At 42.6% G+C, this 15,866-nt stretch overlaps 2 protein-coding genes across 4 annotated transcripts in view; both read right to left on the bottom strand.

Annotated features, from left to right (window-relative positions):
- dapp1 (dual adaptor of phosphotyrosine and 3-phosphoinositides) overlaps positions 1-7,282 on the bottom strand; it is a 12,370-nt gene extending 5,088 nt beyond the window's left edge. The window contains exons 1-7 of the mRNA XM_023394727.2: positions 7,141-7,282; positions 4,904-5,026; positions 3,829-3,962; positions 2,371-2,501; positions 1,371-1,418; positions 1,191-1,253; positions 1,018-1,103 (exon numbers count right to left, since the gene is read on the bottom strand). Of these exons, the coding sequence (XP_023250495.1) occupies positions 1,018-1,103; positions 1,191-1,253; positions 1,371-1,418; positions 2,371-2,501; positions 3,829-3,962; positions 4,904-5,026; positions 7,141-7,199 (644 nt within the window). The 5' untranslated portion in view covers positions 7,200-7,282. The remainder of the gene's footprint in view (positions 1-1,017; positions 1,104-1,190; positions 1,254-1,370; positions 1,419-2,370; positions 2,502-3,828; positions 3,963-4,903; positions 5,027-7,140) is intronic.
- A 488-nt stretch (positions 7,283-7,770) lies between these two features.
- atp10d (ATPase phospholipid transporting 10D) overlaps positions 7,771-15,866 on the bottom strand; it is a 38,077-nt gene continuing 29,981 nt past the window's right edge. For all 3 annotated transcript variants that reach the window (XM_087170566.1, XM_023394740.2, XM_023394741.2), the window contains 6 exons: positions 14,952-15,077; positions 13,799-13,999; positions 12,761-12,841; positions 12,510-12,614; positions 12,227-12,414; positions 7,771-10,345 (listed from right to left, as the gene is read on the bottom strand). In XM_087170566.1, coding sequence (XP_087026692.1) covers positions 10,147-10,345; positions 12,227-12,414; positions 12,510-12,614; positions 12,761-12,841; positions 13,799-13,999; positions 14,952-15,077 — 900 coding nt within the window. In that variant the 3' untranslated portion in view covers positions 7,771-10,146. The remainder of the gene's footprint in view (positions 10,346-12,226; positions 12,415-12,509; positions 12,615-12,760; positions 12,842-13,798; positions 14,000-14,951; positions 15,078-15,866) is intronic.

Below are 15,866 nucleotides of genomic sequence, written 5' to 3'. Positions count from 1 at the left end.
TATAAATCAAACCCAACACTGCCTTGTCTGGCTGGATGACTGACTGATCAGTATTAGATGTTGTATAAAGGTGAGGTGTGGGAGCTCATGGGCACTTCTCCTTCCCGTCGCCTGTTTCCTTCTCTTATTTACCTCCCCACACTTCCTCTTTTACAAACTAACTCAAATGTCTGATTTTGCTGCCATGAGGAAGTAGAGCTCAGAAAACACACAGACTGCAGAGCTGCGGCTGCTCTCATGTATACTCTCTCTTCATGTTTTACTGTTTGTGCTTGTGCCAATATTACATCCACATTATCTCTTTATTATATCATATACACATGTTTCAGTCCTTTGTGTGTTTGTTTAAATCCTGTACTTTCACCAGTAAAATCCACATCAGACTGACCCCTGCATTATTACATCATCCCGTGGCTAATATTGGTAAATCTGTCCACACCTGCTTCTCCAAGCAACCACCACCTCCAGCTCGTCAGTGTGGGTGTGTCAACCCTCACTAGCTCGTGAGTACGTAACTTGTTAGCAAACACCAGCTGTGTCTCAACTCAGGGGCCACATCCTTCAGAGGCTGCATCTGAAGACTGACAGCGGTTCCTCCAACATTTCACATGACTTTGTACCAAACAGCAGTTTAGTTTAGTTTAGTTTAGTTAAGCTAAGTTTAGTTTAGTTCATCTTTGTGTAGTTTAGTTTAGTTCAGTGCAGTGCAGTGTAGTGTAGTTTAGTTTAGTTTAGTTTAGTTCAGTGTAGTGTAGTTTAGTTTAGTTTAGTTTAGTTTTAGTTTAGTTTTAGTTTTAGTTTAGTTTAGTTTAGTTTAGTTTAGTTTAGTTTAGTTTAGTTTAGTTTAGTTTAGTTTAGTTTAGTTTAGTTCAGTTCAGTTCAGTTCAGTTTACTTTAGTTAAGTCTAGTCTCCGCATATTTTGAATGCTGGAACAGTCATGTGTAGTTGGTTTTAACTTCCACATTTCTTTATGTTAGGTCCTCCACAGCTCTGATCAGTGACTGACCATCACTCACCAGAAGCAGTTGACTCTGTCCTGAGAGTAGTCGAACTGGACTGCAGAGCAGGCTCTCAGATCCAGGGTCCGGATGGGCTCCTCAGTCTGCAACACAGACACACAGCAGCTGACAGACTGTATTCTGTAGTGACAGGAAGCAGCTGACACTTAAACAGCAGATTCAGCTCTCACCGTGTTGTCTTTGAAGTACTTGAGCTCATATCTGTTGAGTGTGAACCACCTCTGTTTCCAGTTCTGGACAAAGGTTAAGAAGAAGAGTTAAACATCAGTCCGGAGTCCTGCTCCGCTACAGTCACACAACATTTCACCCGCAGTCACAACAACTGACATCAGGTTTCCTGTTGCTCTCACCTTCACGAACGCTCCTTGTTTCACCAGGTAGCCCTCCTTAGTGCCCAGCTGGAAACACATCAGCGTTAATACAAACATCACTCTACTGCTGAGTCCAGCGTTCACTTTTAAAGATAATTCTGGTTTATTACAACGTGGATCTGGGCCAAAAATCATCTTACTCAAGGTCCACTTACTAGCTTTTTTTCTACCACATCTCACAGTTCATCAGTGAATGAAGCTGTTGGTCCTTTCAGTCCAGTCATCCCATCACAATAACAGGTGGCAGTGTTTGTTAACCTCTGCTGTCAGATGTGAACGTCCTCCTTGATCTTCCTCCGCTCACAGCTGACTCATGGTCGACGACCTTTGACCTCCTCCCAGTTGATGCTGTCAGCGGTTTTGGTCTGGTCTTTTCCAGGATTATTGTTGATCCACTGATGTGGTGTTCTCAACAGCTGTCACGTGTGATGTTATGATGATGTCATACACCACCACAGTCTTCCTCTCAGGGGAAGACGGAGAGAAAGCAGAGATCTTAGGGTGTTACGTACTTTTGACTCACTCTCATCATCACGTTTCTGGTGCTCCCTGTTGAGTTAGCAACGACGTCCAGGTCTTAAGTCAGGGTGGGATTCTCATATGAACTCCAGTGTGTTCCCCTGACACGGAGCAACCCTTTCCTCCATCCTCCTCCTCACTGGTGAAATGCGTAGTTAGACGACAACTGAGCAATAACTCCACTCACTGGTCAGGACTGAGAGATGTGGTTGAAAACTGAGCTTCAGCTTGTGGTGCCCCAACAGCTTCATGGTTAAGTGATACAGCTAGAAGTGATGCCAAAAGTATATATATATATACATATATATATATATCATACTTATGTTGTAATAATTCAGAATTATCTTTTAAGCTGAATGTGACTGCTCACATGGGTTGTTTTGGTCACATGACATCACTGAGGTATTGTGGTATTTCTTGATGTCACCTGCTCTCAGGTGTGTGCAGTGGGTTGTCATACCGATGGTGCGTTCGCCACGAGATCGTTTTCTGTGCGTCCTGTCTGTATGGCTGTGTGAACTCGCACTGACTCGTAGATGGACGGCTCCTCCACACGCCACGGGTACGGACACTTCAGCACAATCAGGGTTCCTGGGGGGGGGACGACGACGACGACGACATTAAAACACCCAACAACTACACAGATATGTGAGGAGTTTCTCTTGGTGCATTGGAAAAAAAATACAGGGTGTGTTGCCACTTGTCACCTCCAGTAATCATGTATAATTGAAACATCTCAAGACTTTAATTTACTTCCCCAAATGTCCTAGTTTGACTGAAACACGGCTTTTCCCTCAGATCCCAAATGATGACAGCACTATAAAGGGATACAATTTGGGGAAACCTGGGAAAACTACCTGGATTAAATCTGAGGTTACAAGTCTCGACATTATCTCGGATTCAGATCTAAACTTCAAGTCCCACGGGTGACTAAAAAAATCGTTTTTCCGCCTTAGGGACAGCTAAACTACAGCCATTTATAAACCAAAAAGATGCTGAAAGATTGATTCATGCTTTTATTTCAAGCCAACATCATTACTGTAATGCTCTTTTTACTCAGCTCATTCAAAACTCTACAGCTCTCCTGTGAACCAGAACCAAGAGGAGAGAGCACATCAGTCCAGTTTTAGCTGCTCTGCACTGGCTTCCTGTTACATTTAGATACAAAAGCCTTAATGAACAAGGACCAACCTACAGTTCTAACTCCCTGATTAACTATAGACCTCTAAGAAAACTGAGATCATCTACTGCTGCTTTATTGAAGGATCCCAGGAACAGCTGTAGGAAAATTGGAGGTGCAACCTTTGTCAGTTATAATAATACAAATTAAACAAAAACTATTTATTATCATTATTACTATTATTTTAGTGGTGACAGAAGAAGTAAAGGAGGATCATTCAAGGTTCATATTCAACACTTGATTCAAAATCAAAAATCAAACTTGGTTCCTTGTACAGAATTATTTCTGTCTCTTTCATCTACGGAACTATTGTGTAGTCAACCTTCATGTCCTTGACTATAGACATATTATCATGGGTTGGCCCTCTCTACAGTCAAGAAGAAACAGCCAACTCACGTTATTCATTTATAAAGCTCTACTGTTGAAGCTTCAAACTACCTCATATGTCTTCTCTCGTTTAAATCTAGTATCCACAGTACACGGTGCAGTAACTACTTAACCTTCAATAGCCCTCATGTTTGCAGTAATACTGGAAGAACTGGTTTCAGGTTCTATGCATCATTTAAATGGAATGAAATACAAACTGCCCTCAGAGTAGAGTCTTACATTTCCCTGTGAGATTTTAAAGCTTTATTATCCAGTGTATTTCATGACTCTTATAATTGTTTTGCCAAAAGAGCAACACATTGTTTTATTGCATGAGCTGGTAACATGTAAAAATCCTGAATGTCTACGTACCTGTGTCACTGCCCAGCAGAGGCTGGTTAGCAAAGTGGTTGACAAAGTCATGGAGGGTCCTAAACTCATTAAACCCAAACACGTAGCCGTGGTCTTTGCGTGTCACATGAAAATGCTTCACTGAATCCTTGGCCCTGACAAACAAACAACATTTAATCTGGTCAAAGACGTATTCTTACAAAAATATCAGTCTGCACAGTGGGACATTTCCACTAGACTTTAAATAAAGATGGACGTAGCCTCTGTGACATCACCCACGGGTTTCTGAAGAGCAGTTTTGAAGCTCAGACTGAGCTGCTCCACCGTTGCCATCTTGGCAGTATCTGACTCCGCCCCTAACTCCCAGCTAATCCAGATATGGACAAAGAGGAGGGGCGTATGTGGAGCTGAGACTTCGGTGCATACCTTTTTGTGGCAATCATACGCTCACCCACCTGTCACTCAAAGAGGCCACGCCCTCAATTAAGCATAACTTTAAGTCTTAATAAAATGTAAACAGGTGAGTTAAATAAACAGTTGTCATGAAGGAAGAAATTAGCTGTAGAGACCAAAACTGTTTTTGTACCAGGCTGTAAGCATATTCATTTCTGTAAAGTTGGACATTTTAACATGGGAGTCTATGGGGATTGACTCACTGTTGGAGTCAGACTCTAGTGGTCATTAGAGGAACTGCAGTTTTTGTCACTTTACTTGATGCTTGGGGCAGAACAGGGGAGTTCTATTCTTAGCTGACATTGGGATATCTAATAACGAAAATAGATCTAAATATGATTCATTTTTTATTCAACAAAAGAAGCCAAAGGTTGTATTAAATGTTTTCTAAATGTTTTCTAGCAGCAGCCATGCGCAAACTTTTCTAAATAAAATCATCTGTAACTGTCAACATGGTTATCTGGACGATCAAAGATTAAATAAAGAAGTTCATGAATCAGACATTCATTGTCAACCTTTGGTACCATTTTTCAATACTTGGTGCAACATAAACATTTCGGTCTGTACTCATGAAGTACTGTATCACCTTATCAGTCAAACTAACCACCACCATGGTGCACTTCCTCCACGTGAAGTGACTGACCTGACAGACAGAGCGAAGCAGCCTGGTCCCTCGTTACTGTTTCTCAGCAGATAACTTCCATCTTTGCCGTTGGATAAGAGAAGGGCCTCTGCAGCGTGGCGGGACAGGTCATAATGGTACCACCTTCAACACAGGAAATAAATATAACCTGTAATATTGTGGTGAGCTGAGAGGGAGTCCCAATCTGTTCAAGAGATTCACCAGCATGATCCAACAGTCTGGAAGTCAAACGCTTTGTCTCTAAAGTCTGAGAAGATGTGTTTTCTTGGACATGATATCTCCATAACGCCTTGGGGGAACTTCTTCAAATTTGACTTAAATATTCACTGAGACTCAAGTATGAAATGATTAGAATTCTATGGTCAAAGGTCAGTGTGATCTCACAAAATGCTTTTTTAGCCATAACTAAAGCCTTCACTCAGCAATAATATATATCTAATATTTCATATGACTCTGGGTAAACAGGGGCATAATCTGAAACTAGTCTGAGTGGTGGTAATTCTAGTTTTAAACAGCATTTAAAAGCAGCAACAAGTAGGACTGGTCAATGGGGTGAAATCAATATTACAGTATTAGTAAGGATATGTTTCTACATGTGTGCACAGATCTGATCCGGTGGACTGGAATCAGATCAGACTCAAGACCATCTGAAGGGTGATGTGGAGGTCCCTGTCACACCATCACAGCCAGACCACCGACCTACACCAGGCTGGACAAAATAATTCAGCAAAACAATAAAGGGATATGATCATATCGTCACCTCCTGCAATCCTATTGATTTATTTCCTCTGCCTAACATGCAGCAGCTCGGTGATATGTGCAGGGAGGTTACAGAAGAATACAACCAGGGGTCTTCAGAGGATGGAGGGATGAGTTTTCCGTCAAACAAACCTCAGACTTTGAGACAGATGCAAAACAGGAAGCTGATGTGAAAGTTCAGTATTTGCATTAACAGTTACTGAGGATGTGAAAAAAATTCAAGAAACAACAACAAGATATACAAAGGAGAAGTCGCTTAAATGAGCCAAATATTAAAAAAAAAAAATGCAATGTTTTAAATGCAGCTGCAGATTCTTCATTTGACACTGAAAACTGTCCTCAGCACGGAGAACAATGATGGAGGTTGTATTGGTACTAGGTGAGATCAACACATCTACTAGCTCTCATCGCTCCTGTGCCCAAGACGTTCCACTTTTAATACAAATTCTAACAACTGGCTGATGATATATGCTCCGGCCGTAAATACTAATCTTGGCAGCCTTCAGATATCTTGCTGCAGTGTGGAATAACTTACAGAACAGACTGAAAATCAGACATAAACTTCATTAAAAGTCTGACTGACCTGGGATGTAACTGTTATCTCTTTTCTAACTTGCAGTTAGGAGTGTTTAAGTCGTCATCTTATTGTCTACCTGGTTGGGAATCTTAACTTATATTTAATATGTAATTTAAATGTACACTCTGATCACTGCTTATATAACCACATGTGCATTTGTTCATATGAACACGCATCTGAATGTATATATAAAATCACTGACAATGTGATTTAATTTTCTGCTATTAATCATTTCTTTTTGTTATTTATTTCATTTGTCTGTACTCGGGTCTCACTTTTAAATGAGATCTTGATCCCAGTGTGACTTCTTTAAATAAAATGAATAAATACAAATAAATAAACTGAATGTAAGCTTCGGATTCTACTGTTAAGGGACAGATAAGGGAAGTTAAAGTGTGTCAGACTCCCGGGTTAAAGTCTCGGTGCTGTTTGAAACACACTTTAAAATCCGTTTGTGAAAACACAGAAGAAATCTCTCATTAGCAGGTCTAGGTAGTGGTTTCTGAAACCGCTCTTTCCTTGACTGTTTTCTGAATCATAAACTGGAGAATTGTAGTTTAACTCTTCCCTTAATGTCGATTCAGGTGTCGCTAATAAAGACAGCACTCAGTGTCTTACTTCATCAGATGTTAGAACCGTATGAACCAGTTTTACAGAGTTTCTGAGGAACTGTTTGTTACTGGAACACGACAAAAAATAGTTTCATCCTAATTTCCTTTAGTTACATTATATTTGACTACGGACAGCAAATCACGAGTCCAACCTGTCAACAAGACCCGAGCAGCAGTAAATGACAAGTCTCTGGTGACAGCGAGTTCTACAGTTAGATATTCTGCTGCAGTAAGCCTTCACCTTTCTCTTAGAGCAGGTGAACCTGACGTCACAGTGTTACCGGTCTTACCCCAGAGTCTCCAGCTCGTCCCGCGTGTCCTCAGCAGACTCAGACCTGTAGAAGCTCATGTCTGCAGCCCAGTCTCCGTGCTCGTGTCCTGGTCTGGTCTGAGACTCGCAGCAGCAGCAGCAGCTACGCAGAAGTGAAAGTGGACTGACACGCCCAGGGAGGAAATACGCTCCGCTGAGACGTTTTTGGTCTGTTTCCCCTTTTTTTTTTTTTTTTTTAACATTCTCGGCGATTAACATACTTGAGGTACAGGTGCACTCACCTGGAACGTGGTTTTGTAAACATTGTTTCCTAACATGGTCACATGATGTTCAGCCAATCATCTTTTTAAAAAAAAAAAAGTAGGGTTTTCCTGTAACTCTCATCTGGTCATGTGGTTTAATATTCTAACATTTCAAACACAACAAGACGACTTCATTACACATCACAAGTAAAGACATGAATCTGGCCAGCATGACTGTCAGATGCTACTTCCATATCTGGAACAATTCTGGCGCATAAACAGACAATCTTACAGCTCCTCAGCCAATAACAGCTGGAATCTGTCCAGATGTGGAAGCATATGAACCGGACACAGGCGTACGTTGAGCCAGAAGCTTCCTTTTTGCTGATTACAGATTACACAAGGGCTGAACAAAAAGGGTTTTATTTCATTATTGCAAAGTCAAACACAAACGTCTGTAGATACAGAGGTTTATATTCATACATCCAACAAATCAACTGAATCATTATAAAAATCCTCATCAGTGACTCGTCATCACGTCTTCTGTAGGAAGAACCTGGAGGTCCTGCATCAAAGTTAAGGCTTGGTTTTGTCCCAATGATCACAGGGACTCAGAGACAGAGGCAGTAAGGTCATTTCTGTCAACTGGCTGCACTGCATCAGTAGTCCTGTTTCAGTCTGGTTAACAAACCTAATAACATGTTTTCATTCAGTCTCCACTCATTTTACATGACATGAACAATGACGAAACAGACCGATAACAACAGCACCTCCATCACTGAACGACTGTGTCACATGACGACAGCCTGTAAACATGAGGTGTATTGATGGAGGTGAAACTCACACGGCCCTTCAGGAAGTAACCACTGGATCTCGGGTGCAAGTGTTTCCACCCCGTCACGTGTTAACATCCGTTTCAACTGCAGAATAAATAACGATGCGGATTTCAGTCTCATTTGGTTCAATCAGGGGTTAAAATATTAATAACACAAACACAATGAACGTTACAAACTCTGATGTGACTGTCAGGTCAAATATAAACACAACATCAGCAGATGAACACACTGATCCAGAATCAGCTCAGTGTAAGACTCACAGTATAAATTTTGTCTCAATTCAGGGGCTGCATCCTTCGCAGGCTGCAATTGAAGATCAATTGTGTCACAGCGGTGCGACTACACTGTCCCATTTCAAACGCTCCTTCAAATGTGTCCTTCTTTTCCTGGACCCAACCTATCCCAAGATTCATTGCGGGCCGCTAATTAAAAGCAAACAACACCAACAGAGAGCTCTCTGATTACACTTTTAAATGTAAGTATTGGGGTATTGGGTTCAACTGTTAAAACCGAGAGCCTTAAAGGGACAGTTCGGGTTTATTTGACGTGGGGTTGTGTGAGGTAGTCGTGTATAGTCAGTGTGTTACCTGCAGTAGATTCACATCAGCACACTGCCGGTGACGAGAGGCGGCAGGGAACACAGCACACTAGCAGAGTGATGTGTTGCTGTGCACAGGCTGAGCAGAAAAAAATGTGTTTCAGACACTTTTAAAAAACGCCCACTGAAACAATCCAATGCAGTGAAGGTGCAGTTGCAGGTCAGCTGAGTGAACCAGAGAGTTTGTGCTGTAGGTGCGCTCGTTCGTATGAATATGGATAGTCCAGTGGTTGAAAAAAAATGTAGTACAACAGGGAAGTAGTGTTTTGACAGGAAGATAAACCCCCTGAAAATATTCTTTTCTACGTTTACACAGATCTTGGATTGTTTCAGTGGGTGTTTTAAGTGTCTAAAACATTTTTTTCTGCTGGCCCTACCCACAGCAACACATCACTCAGTGCGCTGATCTGAATCTGCAGGTAACACGCTGACTATGCACGACTACCTCACACAACCCCTACGTCATACAACCCGAACTGTCCCTTCAACACCTCAAGTTTTTGTGAAAAAAAAAAAAAAGTTACATGTTGTCAAGTAATGTTGCTAGGTGACAGGAGCCACGGTTTTGGATGCGACAGCAAGGGGCGGGAACAGCTGGTGATGTCATGGTCTACGAAGGTGTGGCCCGTTTGTAGACCACGTCCTCTGACGGATGCGGCCCCTGAATCTGAACACAGCTGACTACTGTGACCGACCCTCAGCTTCAGAGAGAGAGGTTGAGCTGTCAGCCGGTCACTGTGTTTGTTCATCAGCAGGCAGGTTACAGAGATAACAGTGGCAAAACACCTGGATCACACACACAGCAGTGGTACCTGTCTGCCTCCTCCACACAGACACTCTACACCTGGTTTGTGTCTCTGTCCATGATAACTGAGCAACTCCACCCACTGAAGAAGGCCACAGGTGGTGGTTGAAAGCTAAGACGTAACAGCAGATTTGGTTTCTTTCAGCTGCGGTGTGACTGTAACATGAATCCAGCAGGCGTCCTGTAACATGGTGGCTCACGGCGTTCAGCAGAACTGATGCATCCGGTAGAACCAGTCCAGTTAAAAACACGGTTCTCTTCATGGAACATCACCGTGAGTTCTTGAGGCTGCTGACCTGTAGCAGACTGAGCCAGAGTCTGTCCACACAGAGGAGTAGTGCAACACAGAGGGAACATATGTACAGAGACTTTTATTGCACCATGGAATATTCCTCTGTCTGTGACGTGCTCGGAAATCCAGTCTTCTCTGGACTGTCAGGTCAAGATCATACTGGTGTGAGTCTGCCTGCTCTCATGACTCTCTGTGTGTGTGTGTGTGTGTGTGTGTGTGTGTGTGTGTGTGCGTGTGCGTGCGTGTGTGTGGTCAGGACACCACTGAAGCCGTGCTGGGCTCCAGGCCCGGGTTGTCTGCACACACTGGCAGCCTGTTGTTGACTCTGGAGTGCTTCAGGTTCCAGCGCTTCATCCTCCGGTGGTAGTCCTCTGAATCCGCATCGTCCCTCTGAGCTGATCTCAGAGCAGCGGAACGGTAGAGGGTGTTGTGCACAGCTCGACACAACATCCTGCAGGAGACGTGGACACACAGGACAGAGGAGAGCGTCACAATCCACAGAGAAGACATGTCAGAGATACAGAGTTCATTCCTGAACTGATTCACATGGTGTTCTGATGCAGTTTTATTTACATGTATTCAGACACTGTGAGTTTAGCTCAGGCTCCTCCATTTCTCTGGATCATCTCTGAGAGGTTTCTACAGCTTGACTGAAGTGCACCTGTGGTAGATTCAGCTGATTGGACATGATGTGGACAGACACACCTCTGTGTTTTCACCTGCCCTCACTGCCTCGTCTTTGGGTTGATGTACACTTCTTTTTTATCAGAATATTATAAACATATTTGCAACTGCCAGTCAAAATATAGATTCAGTGATTCATTATTGTTCCTCCAGGAAACCTGCTGGTGCAGTGATTTTTTTTACCCTGATTTCTGTCTGCACACTTTGGCTGCAGAGAGATTTTCTTTTTATTCTTGGTAACAGACACGGAGGATCAATATAAATGGCAAAAAAAAAAAAGGCAGGACTGGGTGGACAGAAAAACGAGGGGCCCTCATCCCTCTTCGGGTAATTGTAATGAATAATAACAGTGTCCCACCCCCTTCACTCTGAGCTTGAAGCCTGTAGATTTAGAGTTCCAGCTTCAGGTGCACTAGGACTAAAAAACCTCCTTTATCCCCTGTGCAACAACCCTGCTGAATCAGCACATGTAAACTGTCTTTTTACAGTGTTGTGTGTTTTATTGTGTTGTGTGTTTTATTGTGTTGTGTGTTTTATTGTTTTGTGTATATTGTTGCATTTTGTTTTTTACCTGTTTTTAATCTGAACCCCTGGCTGCAGATCAAGTTTCCAACTTGGGATAATAAAATGTCTGAATCTGAATATTCATTACATAGTTTGTCCACCAGAGGACAGTGACACTTTATCCTGTCTGTATATGTTATGTTGATGTAAACACGACTATTGACTGACAGTTCGATCTGATTTTTATAACTGATTTATTATTATTATTATTATTAATACTAATAATACTAATAATAATAATAATTATTATTATTAATACTAATAATAATAATAATTATAATAATAATTCAGCCTTAAACAGACTGTATCATGACACCTGAGTTCACTTGTCATTTTCACCTCATTAACCTGAGTGTAACACCCTGGACAGAGAGATGAATCACGTTAACATGTCGGGTGTGTTCACCACAGTCTGATGAACAGCAGAGCAGACACTTGTTAATATCTCCTGGTCACATGATCAGTCTGTATACAGGCCTGTGCTACTGGAGCTTCTGCAGAGAAATATTCTAAAGGAGAAAACAATATTAAGTGTATTTTAACGTGTTTGTGTCCTTGGTTGTGTTGTGAGTCTGTGCAGCTCATGTGTTGTGAGAGTGATGAAGATGTTTTCTGGAGTTGTGTGTGTTTTGTCTGTTTGCATGTGTTTGCAGTGCGTTGAGCTCTCAGGGGCCACCGGAGTCTGTGCTCTCTGAGGGTCCTCCAGGTTTTTCACATTGTGTGTTTAATTCCTTGGGATGTTTGATGCTCCTACAGTGTCCAGGCGTTGGCCTGTATCTCCTGTGTGTCAGCAGCTGGCTCTGCTCTGAGTATATGACTGCTACCAGCTGATGAGGACCAGCCTCATGCAGAGGGATGTTCAGGTACTGGAGGCTGCAGAGGACACACGAGCTGTGTAGAGACAGCAGCTGGTGTCGGCTGCATGAAGCTGATGTTTTGGAAACAGACCTGATGAGTTGTGACAAATTCTTCACACTAGGCTGCACTGATGTGTGTGTGTGTGTGTGTGGGAGGGAGGGTTAATATGTGTGTGTGTGTGTGTGTGTATGGTTGTATGTGTATGTGAGGGTGCGTGTCTGTGTACCTGGGTAACAGAGCTGTCACCGTGGTGATAGCACATATAATGTAGAAGAGAGGCTGTGACATCTGGAGTGTCTCCACCCCCACAGGGTTGGTGGGGGGGCTGCAGGTCACACAGGACACACTGAAGAGCAGCACGAAGCCAAAATAGGAACCAGCACTGAGGACCAGGATCAGGACGTGAATCCAGGTCTGCAAGACAACGCAGAGGGTCACACTGTGGTCCACACACATACACACTGCAGGACACACAGTCAAAGAGGTGGTAGTGCAGGTGTGTGTCTGACCAGAGTGTGACTCTCCAGGACTTGGTGCAGCAGGATGACGAGCAGAGCTGAGGCGTTGATGGGAGAACCGAAGGCCAGCTCCCCGACCTCTGAACCTGCAAGAGCCTGAGACCACAACAGTGTTAGTACGTCGCGAGTGTGTGACGACACACACCCAGAGATCAGCCGTCAGGCCGTCAGAGCACACGTCTCTACAGGCAAGCCGCATCAGCTGATCGGCACCATGGAATAAAAACTGAATGATCACTTACAAAGTACGGGACAAAGAAGCAGATGAGACTCTGGTAAAATGCATCCAGGACGTTGATCCAGAACATGCGGGGAACATAGACCTGCAGAGACACAGGAGACATGTGTGAGTGTCCACAGGCGGGACTGCAGCAGGACCTCACAACCACTGAGTCAGTTGGAGTCCCTCAGAGCTAACGCAGCCTCAGGAGGATGATGGATACATTACATGTGTTAAAACTACCAAAAAATCCCAAAGTGTTATTTATTTACATTTAATCAGATAGAGGCAGAGAAACAGCTCTTCATGGTTTTCATTTCTCTCTCTCTCTTGTTCACTCTCCTTTCACTTCCTGTTAGAGCCAGAAGTTCTATTAACAACCATGAATAGCAGCAGCTGACAAACTGAACCAGGTGACAAACATGTTTTGGTGTATGTATCAGTTATATGCAGGGGACGCTGAGCTGACACCATGGCAGGACAAAATTTAATATTAATTTAATACTACTAACAACAACAACGCTACTACTCCTACTACTAAAATAATTATTACTTCTAATAATAATAATAATAATAATAAATTATGAATGTGAAGACAAGCCAAATACTGTCTTGACATTGTCAAAGACATAAACTATCAGCGATCATCTGATTAGCCTAACTCAACCCAGAGTAACAGTCCTGTGATTAATCCTAAATCCTTCTTTATTAGCTCAGTTGATATTACAGTCAAGTCATACTCATTAATAAGGATAAATCAAGCCTTAGCATATATTTCTATATTATCATACTGTAGTATATGTCAATGCAAACACTATTTTAGTATCTTAAGACAAAAAAACTTGACTTGATTGTGTAACATGACCCATCATCAATGTGTTGCTGCCCCCTAGTGGTGAGACATACTAACACCCAAACAAATAATGCCCTGCGGTCAGAAGTGCTGTGGGAAGTGTTGTACTGTTGTTGTTACTGTGCTGAAAAACAGCTGGGATTGCTAGGTTTTTGTGTTAGCTCTCGTTGTGTGTCTTTGTGTGTGTCTTTGTGTGTGTGCGGTGACCTTGGAGGCCTGTGCAGCCTGGTAGAGCTCAGGCAGCCTCATCAGAGAGTCCGCAGGGATGTCCTGGTCCAGAACGCCGTAGATGAGAGGAGGGACGGAGGTGAAGATCAGGTTGAAGAGGATGAGGACCCAGGAGTTGGTCATGACGCTCCCAGAGAAACCACAGAAGAACTGATACCAGAACAGCAGGTTCACATACATCTGCACACAGAGACAGACAGGGATCAGGACTCTCCAACATCTGGATGGGGTTCGAATCTCAGCTGGATTGTGCAGTGCTTGTGTCAGTCAGCAGACGTGTTAGTGGGAGAAATCATGTGACTCGAACACTGACCTCGCAGATGTGGACAAAAGATACTGTAATTATGACAAATGACTAATCTTTAAATCAGTGCAGACCACTTCCTGCTTTAACTACAACACAAGCCAGTTTAAATGCATTCACTGGCTGGGTGTTTAATCAAACATTTGATTTACATTTTAACCTTTATTTCATTATTGTTGTGCCTTTGCTCCAAGTATTGAGTCTGAAAATTCACTTCCTTTCCTTCCTTTCCTTCCTCATTTTAAAAGTTGTTTTGTGTGAAATCTATTTTTTTTTTACGTTTTTTTTTAGTTTTTTTGAGAAGAAAGAAAAAATAGAAAAAAAAGAAAGAAAAACGTTCACTTGGTTCTCCAGGATCATTTTTGTAAGTTTTTTTTTTGTGAAAAAAAATACAAAAATGTTTTTTAAGAAACAAACAAATATGTTTTTGTTTTTTTTTGTCTTTTTTTTTGGAGAAGAAAGTAAAAAATTCACTTGCTTCTCTCTGTTTGTTTTCACAGATGAAAAATGATCCTGGCAAAAAATATTTAATTGGTCTTTCAGCGCTTCTGTAGCGGCATCACGCCGCCACAATGATAGGGCGCCGAATGCGAGAGCCAAAACCAAGGCCTTATGGGTAGCTGTGGTTCAGGGGAAAGAGCGAGTCGTCCCCTGATCTGAAGGTTGGTGGTTCGATTCCCGGCGTGTGTGAGTGTGAGTGAGTGTGTGTGTGTGTATGTGTGTCAGAGATGAGCTGCATGAGTGCGTGTGAATGTTCTGTATGATATGAGTGCAGTCATTTACCATCACCAGATTCTGTAATGTAAGTAGCGCTGGTCAGTGACTCACCACGTTCTTGTAGATGAAGTAGAGGACCATGTTGGCCAGACGAGAGCAGCACCAGCGACCGTGGACCAGCAGCAGCTTGCTCAGGTGTTTAAACCTGGACACGGCGAAGTCACTGGACATCACAGCCTGACGAGCGACACACACACACACACACGCGCATCTGTCTCTTATACACATCTATTATACCTTGTCCAATCTGCCCCAAACTTGGTTATAAAATGCATAACCGGGTTACAATGCTTCACTGTGAAAATTGTGAGTTTTCGTTGAACTCTGCGGCTGTGGCCGTGCACCAGATTTTGATGCTTCGCCATTAAACAGGAAGTTGTTAGAACGATAGTATACATTGTCCAATCCGCCCCAAATCAAAAATCAATGTTTGATGACTGTCCCACAATGGACAAATTCCTACGGTAATATAAAGTCATAGTCATAAAGCCACCAACTGGTTTCAGGAAATAACCCATGAGTAGGTCTCTTTTATCTCTGTTTTTACCCTTCCTTCTTGTCTGGACCACAGCAGCAGGGCCCTATAATCTGGAATGTCCCTGACTGACTGACTGACTGATATTTCCACCACTGGTCAATGTCTCGTCACTGAGTTGGAGCTGTCTCTTATACACATCTATATTATACTGTGTGGATTTTGTTTATAGTGAGCCACATTTGGAGAACCAATAATCTAACTTTGGCAAAGCAGTTCTGACCATAGGAACCTGACTCATGTTTTACTTTAGGATAATAATGTGTCATTTGAAGCATATACAATATTACTGTATGTCTTTATATTGAATGTGGTTTACTTAAGCAATAAATGTTATTTAAACAAACTTTCTTCTGTGTGATAATTCACAGGAATGTGTTGCACAACTCAACACGAGGCAGCTTCTCTCAGTAGGAATGGATGGCCCCAAT

This window comes from Seriola lalandi, unplaced genomic scaffold (assembly GCF_002814215.2).
Source record: "Seriola lalandi dorsalis isolate HSWRI2012SDOR001 ecotype SW California unplaced genomic scaffold, Sedor1 jcf7180002054953, whole genome shotgun sequence".
Lineage (NCBI taxonomy): Eukaryota > Metazoa > Chordata > Actinopteri > Carangiformes > Carangidae > Seriola > Seriola lalandi.
Note: the sequence above shows the minus strand (reverse complement) of the source record. Positions and strands in the feature narration are given on the sequence as shown.